The following is a 7,764-nucleotide window of genomic DNA, read 5'->3' as shown; positions in this document are numbered from 1 at the left end:
ATTGGCCGGGAGGGGCGAGGGCGCGCGGCGCGGCGCGGCGGGGCGGGGCGGGCACAAGCGCGCAGGCGGCGCGGCCGGCACGCGGCGCTCGCGCTCCCCGCTTAAATGAGCCGCGGCTCCCCGCGCCCGCCACTCGAGCGGGGCCCGCGCCGCTGCCGTGCCCCGCGCCCGCGCCGCTCGGGCCCGGGCCGGTCGATGGGACGGGGAGCCGCGGAGCCGGAGGCGGCGCCCGTCGGGGGGCCGCGGGGAGCGCGGGGATGGCGCGCCTCGGGGCCTGAGCGCAGCGCGCGGGGAGGCAGCGCGGGGGCCGCGATGGGGCCGGAGCGGGGCGGCCGCCGCGCCGGGCCGTGAGCGCCGCGCGTCGCCGCCGCGTCGCCGCCGCCGGGGCCCCTCGCGCCGCGCCCGGCCGCCGGGACCATGGCCCTGGAGCAGCTGTGCTCGGTCCTCAAAGGTAAGCGCCCCCTGCGGGCCGCGCGCGCGTCCCGTCCCGCCGGCGCCCGCGCCTTTGTCTGCGAGCCGAGCGCGGAGCCCGCGCGCCCGGCGCCGCCCCGCAGCCCGCGGCCCGCCGCGGGGTCCCCGAGCTCGCCCCCGCGCCTCCGCCCGGGCCCCCGCGCGCCGCCCTGCGAAGTTGCGGGGCCCGTGCCCGCGGCGCGAAGGCCGGGCACGCTCAGCCGCCCCGCCCGGGCGTCGCCGGCACCCCGCGGGGACCCCGGGGGCGGGCGCCGAGCGGCCTGCGCGCCGGGCCGCGTCCCCCTTGCTGCGGCCGCGGAGGCTGCGGCCCCGCTGCCCGCTGCCCGGGCCGGCGCGCGGGGCATGGCGTGTGCGGAGCGGAGGAGCCGGGCGGCCGTGCGAAGTTGCTTCTGAAACTCGCAGCGAATCGGCCCCTTCCGCCCGTCCTCGGAGGACGCGGCGCCAGCGACAACGGCTTCCTGCCCCCCGCCCCCCGCCCGGCGACTTAAACTGGGCATCGAAGCGCCGCGTGCGCGCGGCGGGGGGCTGTGCCCCTCGCGCGCCGGGGACGGAGTCGGGGCGTCGCATCGGCGGGTCCTGCGGCGCTGGTCGCGGCGCGCTGACCGTGCGCAGTGACAGATGGCGTTGCTTCCTAGCCGTACCCACACTTTTCCCTAATTACTTTTATTAGGAAATTCGGTACGGTTTCGCGTTTAAACTTTAATTGGACACACAGTCTCTCTAGACACCCCTAAATCCATAGTCGAGAGCTCAGTCGTCTGAAACGTCTCACTGCCCATCCGTATGCGGTCGGCACCCACAGTTCGTGCTGGGCAAACCCAAGACTTTCTCGCCGCCGAGCGCTCCGGTCGTCCCGCGGATCCCTAGCGGTTCCCTCATTCTGTAAAACGTTTCTAACGCCGAAATTATTTCGCTAGCTCTTCCTGCCTGGGACTCCTAACTTACGTAGCCATCGCTTCGAAATTAAGGTTTTGTTTCACTCTCTCAAACGAAGCGTGCCCAGTGGGGTCCTGACCGCGCGCCTCCGGATTTCCTTCGTCGTTCTGACCGCGGCGGGCTTGTCATCGTCATTGTGACAGCCCGGGTGACGGCCCCCCGGGGAGAAATCCGCGGCCCCGCGGTGCAGCTGCACGCACGGCCGAGCGCGGCGGGCCGAGGGCCCCGCACCGCCGAAGGTCGCGGGCGCAGCCCCGCCGGCCTCCCCGCCGCTGGCCAGCGTGCTGAAGCGGGCCCGGCTGGCGGCCGCAGTGACAACGGCGCGGGCCCTGGCTTTTCTGGCTTTTCTTCCGCTGTTACCCGAGCTGCACTATTTTTTTCATGCTGGAGCATTTTTTAAGCTCGGGCTAAATTGTCGTTGTTGCTGTTATTGTTGTTGTAGGCTCACTAGTCAGAAAGCAGGCTACTTTTAAGTCTCCTCAAGTGCTTGCGAAGATGGAAATATTGGTCTGGAAAGAGTCAGGAAATGAGCAGAAGTCGCTTCTGAGAAGGGAAGCCGCAGACGGACGAGGGTGCACCGCACGCCCGTTTGCATCACTTGTTTTTCTTTTTTTTTTAACCAAACGTGTGCGTTACCTATACGAAAATTCATGTTTTCAAGTCGAAAAGATGATCTTTTAAAATGAGCTGGCCTTTTCCTGTGCTGCCGTCCTTGTGTGCACCAGAGCGTGGACAAGTCCCCTGTAAGGTGAAGCCGCTTCCGCGCAGAAGGCTTCTTGTCAAAGGCAGTTCCTTTCCCACTCGCGTAGTCACGCGTACTTGCCCTGGAGAGCCCCGTTTGGAATGTCATGTCATGGTCAGCTTCTGTAAAACAAGTCGGCCATCATGAGTGCGGGAGCTTTGAGGGGGACGGTGATTTTCTGCAGGAAGCCGTGGATTCTTTTCATTTTCCTTCCAGCAGTGAGAACAAAAGGACAGCTCCACGGGGCTTTTTAAACCTCGCTTATGTTGCTAAAAGTAAACAATTCACTTTGAATAGTTAGTGATCGCTGCAGGCCTTTCCAATCTGACTTCCCTTCTGTCAAAGTTAGGTAAGCATCATGTCACACGAACTGTTCCGTGAGGATTGTAAACTCATCGTTTCTCTGCTCATTCCACGCACTGGCTGCAGGGGGACCCTGTTTGACTCAGTTATATTTAAATCTGTATAAACTGTGTGATGAAGCATAAATATCCTTTGGCACTGGAGTTGAAAAATCACATCCGAGACTGTGACAAATTCCAACTCGTGTCCTTTATTCTAAAGCCTCATCCAAGAAAGTAAGCTACACAGAAATCGGTATAGTACCGAGATGTCATCTCATTACTAGTGAGGTCGTTAAACACAGCCTTGTTAAAACTTAACTTTTCAGCTTCCCCACCCCCTCCCCCAGGAGTTGGAGAAAATGTTTAAATTCTGACAGTTGAAGTCTGATGAAGCAATGGCTTTCTTACAGGAAGTCCTCGGGTAGAATCCAGTCCGTCTGCGTTTTAAAAAAGCAGACTCATTCGGTCCTGTAACATACACTCCAGTGCGTTATTACAGAACGAAGTCCTGTTAAAGCCACTTTCCGTCTGTTTTTGGTATAAGAGAAAAAAGACTATAGGTAAAGTTCACAACTAAAATTTTAAAACGGTCATCCAAGTTCTGCTCTTGGTTCCTACCCATTCAGCCGAACCTCCTATCATCCTTAAATTTATGCTCCTGCAGAATAACTGTTGATAGAAAACAATTACATCCACACTGTGTCTTTGAGCTGAAAAGGGACTCCTAAGGGGTGACCCATCCCAATGGCTTCCACATGCATCAGGGGAAGTCCCTCGGAGGGGCCCCGATGATGGACACTGGAGCACAGAGAAATTGGCAGAGGGAGCGAGGTCGCTCTGACGGCGAGGGGCCCCCTCGCCCTCTCCGTGGCTCCTCAGAAGGGCCCTGGGACACTGATGCTCGCAACGTGTCTGCTGCATCGCTGAGAACAGCTGCAGTTGCTAATCTGGAAGTTCAAGGCTTCCTATCTGAAATGGCATTAAAGCGTGTCGGTTCGAACGTGCCTGGAGTGATGCGTGGGAACTCGCAGCACGGGTGGGTGAGAAGGCATCAGACTCTTCGGAACGTGACCTGGGCGACCTGGCCGTGTTAAAGGTGCTGGGCGTGGCCGTGGGTGTCTAAGGGAGAGTGAGTCCCATATAATTAGAGCCCACGAGATGGCCCTGTGAGGGGCATCGCTCACGACAAGGCCGTCACGTCCCGCCGGAGACACAGGGCACCTCGGCTGCAGCCACTGTCCCTCACCAAGGGACCGGCAGTGGGACCAGCATATGTCGCTGGAGGGGCCCCGAGTTCACCAAGACACACCTTCTTTCTCAACTAATTAAAGTCCAGTTTGATTAAATTTAGGGACTTTTTTATTCTCGGGCACGTAGTTCGTCGAAAACAAGTTGCTGTGACCTAAAGTAGAGCATGGACTTGAATGAGACTCCACTCAGCTTCCGGTCAGAGACCAGGAAGGAGCAGGGAGACCACCTAGGCGCGGTCACGTGCTCGTGTCCCCTGAGAGGTTAGCGCACCCCGTGTTTACACTGAGATGCTTAAAACAGGAAGGCTTCAGCTGGTGGCTGAGTATCCGAAAAGAGCAGAGTCCATTCTATTCCTGTCCCCTGATTTAGGCTCAGATGAAAAGGAGCTGGGTCATCTGTCAGGGCCGGGCCCTCCGCTCCGGGTGCCTCGGCTGCAGCAGAGGTCTGTCAGGTGGTGCTCGGTCACTGCCTGTGGTCATGCAGTTTGGACTGAGCGTGGCTGTGGGCCGGGCGAGCTTCCAGTCACTGGAGACACGTCCATGCATCATGCAGACCAGGCCCCTCTTTCTCCTGGGCAGAGACAGATAAACAGGCAAGAAAATACCAGGTAATACAAGTAACGACTAAAATACTGTTTATACAATACAGCAGGATAGAGGAGAAAGTATCAAGCTTCTTTAAGAGTATGTGGTGTGGGGGGCCCTCACGTGACCTGAATGACAGGCAGGAGCCAGCCACGCAGAGATGTAGGCGGGAGGAGTGGCCGGTCCCGTAGGCGGCAGCTAGCTTGGCGTGTTGAAGTCATGGACAGCGGGTGCCTGTCAAGCCCGAGGGGGCAGTCGGATGGTCAGCGGGGTGGTCAGGCCCCACCTCGCAGGACCTCTGAAGTCGGGGCAGGGGGCTTGGACTTGTCCCAAAGGCACCGGGACCCCACTGGAAGATTTGTTTTGAAAGGATTGCTAGCTGCTGAGCTCAGAACAGACCGTAGGCGACCGTGGTGGGAAGTCAGTCGCCCCCAGTACTCCTTTAAGCCTCCAGGAGCTCTCTGAGTCTGGCCCCTCAGATTCGTGTGCCACTTTGGGGAAGTGGCGATGTTTTTGTTTAGTTAAACTTTTTATTTTGAAGTCTGGGCACGTGTTTTTAAGGAAGCAGGAATGCCCCAGATCCTTCCTTCTTTCTTGCTGCCTCCGAGGCAGGCCTGCCTGGTAGCTGCGATGCAGATATGATGGCCGGCGCTCCAGCATCCACTTTGGACCAGAAGCCGACCTCGGAAGTGAAAGTCATACACAACTGACCCGTCAGCGAGAAGGAGGTTTGGGCCTGGTGATGATGACGCGTTCGCTCTAGCCCTTGACGACTTACCCCCGAGCTTCACTTGACAGAGAAATGTACTCTGTCTCGTCGAAACCGTTGGTCGAGGTATTCTGTTTTTCCCACAAAATCTCGGGTTTATTCTACAGGAGGAAGCAAGGTCAGTGAAAGAAACACAACCGGGCACAGCCGTTGAGTCGTCACGGAACGGAAAAGTCTGGATGCTGTCGAGTAGAATTAACCCGGAAAGAGTTCCTAGAAAAAGCAGGCTTTAAACGGAGCGAAGGTGATTTTGTAGAAGCCCAGGAGCGTTCCCGGCAAGTGCAGGTGGGCAGAGACGGGGAGGATTTGTAGGGACGGTGTCAGAACAGGCAGGAGGGCGGCCGCCAGCATTCCCAAAACCAGCTCGCCCACCTCCTTCGGCCCGCCCTCTGCCCGGCCCTCCATCGCGGCCCAGACGCGCCCGTCCCGTCCCCGGAGGAGAGCCAGGCGGCCTCCGTGTCTGTCTTCCCGTGCCCTGTCGTTCTCCTAATGCCGTCGTCTTCCAGGCGGGTCCCAGGGCCAGCGGCTTCGGCGTCACTGGGGACCTCGTCCAAATGCAGGTTCTCCCGTCCCGCCCCACGGCTCCCATCTCGGGAAGCACCGCCCCCCACGTGCGTTTTCATTGGCCCCCCGGTGATGGTGCCGCACACGGGCGCCCGGGAGCTGCCCACCCGGTGACACGGTGCCCACATCTGGCCTGAGGCCTGCTGGGAGGGGCGTGTCCGTTTTCAGCTGATGACCCTCCAGTGGCGGTGTGCGTCAGCTCCCTGTGTCCTGGCCAGCGCTGGGCTGGGACTAAGGACAGGACAGAGCACCACGGCACTAAATAGTCCCAACGTTTGGCGTTAAAGGAGTTCATTTTACTATCTCGGCCCGCCTGTGACAATGACTTGCAAAGATCCTGTCACACAACTTGGAGGGAGCTGTGTTTCTGACACGGAATTTAGAATGATCAGTGGCAGCTGCAGCCCTAACACGCCCGCTCATGACGTGTCGTTTTGACATTCAACGGCGCAGCTCATTTGGCCAATTAAGTTGCAGAGTTTTTTGAACTTGGGTAAATGTGAGTTCTGAGCAGCCTTCCAAATACGTAGAAAAGAATAATCGGTGTATGTGGTCTGATAATTTTGTTTTTACTGCGATGCTTCTGCCTTAGTTGTGTATTCGGTGCAGATTTTAAAAATCAGGTTGTTTCACACAACTAAAGTTTTACTGGTCTCCACATAATGTCATTTTCCTGGCGCGGCTCATCTTTCTGCCGCGATTGTGCTGCTTTTCTCCTGGTTTCCGTTCGTGGGTTCCTGACTTGCCATGTCCGCCCGGCTGTGTTGCTTGCGTATACGCTGTGAATGATAAACGCCCAAACTGGTCGCCGTGATGGCTGTGCCCCGGGGGAAGGGGTACACCGCGCACAGCGCTGACCACCTGCCTGTCCACCGAGTGCTGTGCCTTGGTGGACGGTGTCCTCTAACAAGACAAATGGACACAGATGGATCGTCAGATATGTAATACAGCCCTGGGTTTTCTGTGTGATGATAAATCTCCTGTTTTTTTCTTCTTTCTTTAATCCCTGTAACTCTGACCCAGTGCAGAGATGCAAAGAGTTTGCAGAAGGGGTTGTTCCTATGTAACATGGCTCGTCAACAGTACCAGCAGCCAGTGGATAGAAGGGCAAGCTGTGGGCAGGAGACAGGTCAGCCAGGGCGCAGGAGACCGAAGGTGAAGAAGTCGGATTAGATCACAGGATGTGAGCCGCTGTCTGCGCACCCTGGTGACTGGGTGGCAGATGCTCAGCACAGGCCGAGTGAATCATGGCATGGCCGCCTACTGGCCGCTTAACAAGCCGCCACCTCCACACCTCCGTGTCCCCTACCCTGTCCGTCACCGGTCACAGTTGACTCTGTGTCTGAACCTTGCCGTAAACTTCTTCCCATTTCCCACCTTTTTCCCATTTCCCGCTTCAAGACCTCGTCGAACTTCTTCTTAAGGGACCTTATCTTCTTAAAAGCGTAGGCGCCTGACAGGTGTCAGGATGGCTGGTCTGAAACAAGGACGTGGTGATGTCACTGGCTTAGACCCCCACAGTGGCTTCCCGTTACAAGGTCCAGACTCCTCAGCATGCCATTAGACTGGGTGTCACGCACGTCCCCAATTTCTAATGCAATGTGCCGCCGTCCCCTCCCCGCATGACCGTCACCCCACGGGCGAGTGCTCAGGCCCGCGTTCTGTGTAAGCTGCTGCTTTCTCCCTCTCCTGGGCCGAGGCCTCCGAGGTCCAAGCAGACCGTACTTTGTTTGTCTGACTTTGGCCTTGCTCTGTTCCTCGTAGCCGCGGGCGGAGTGGGCGGCCCCCGTCTCAGCTTCCTTGTGCGTTGTGTGTGACCCTTCAGTGCCTCTTCACCTCGTGCTGGACGTTGGCCACCTGTGACAGCAGACCGATTCCCTGAGGGTGGTGTTTTATCGTCACGTCTGTCATTTAGCAGCGTGCCTAGCACTTTAAAAGTGCCCTGTCCATCACAGCGTTGAACCTCGGCGACGGCCGCACGAGGTCGGTGCTATTTGCCACACCCCCGTTTTGCACTCGAAGTAAACTGAGCTCAGAGGCCCCACGATGGAAAACGGCAAACGGCAAACCGTGTGCCCAGCCCAGACCCGGCCAGCGCCGCTC

The 7,764-nt window shown here is 58.3% G+C and overlaps 1 protein-coding gene across 3 annotated transcripts in view; it reads left to right on the top strand.

The window, feature by feature from the left end:
* The first annotated feature begins 320 nt into the window (after positions 1 to 320).
* NETO2 (neuropilin and tolloid like 2) overlaps positions 321 to 7,764 on the top strand; it is a 32,054-nt gene continuing 24,610 nt past the window's right edge. For 2 of the 3 annotated variants that reach the window (XM_039880799.1, XM_039880798.1), the window contains exon 1: positions 344 to 451. In XM_039880799.1, the coding sequence (XP_039736733.1) occupies positions 418 to 451 (34 nt within the window). In that variant the 5' untranslated portion in view covers positions 344 to 417. Of the gene's footprint in view, positions 452 to 7,764 lie in introns of all 3 variants that reach the window. The other variant, XM_039880797.1, reaches the window with a different exon arrangement.

Source organism: Pteropus medius, unplaced genomic scaffold (genome assembly GCF_902729225.1).
Source record: "Pteropus medius unplaced genomic scaffold, Ma_sr-lr_union100, whole genome shotgun sequence".
NCBI lineage: Eukaryota > Metazoa > Chordata > Mammalia > Chiroptera > Pteropodidae > Pteropus > Pteropus medius.
This window is presented reverse-complemented; position numbering and strand designations above follow the sequence as displayed.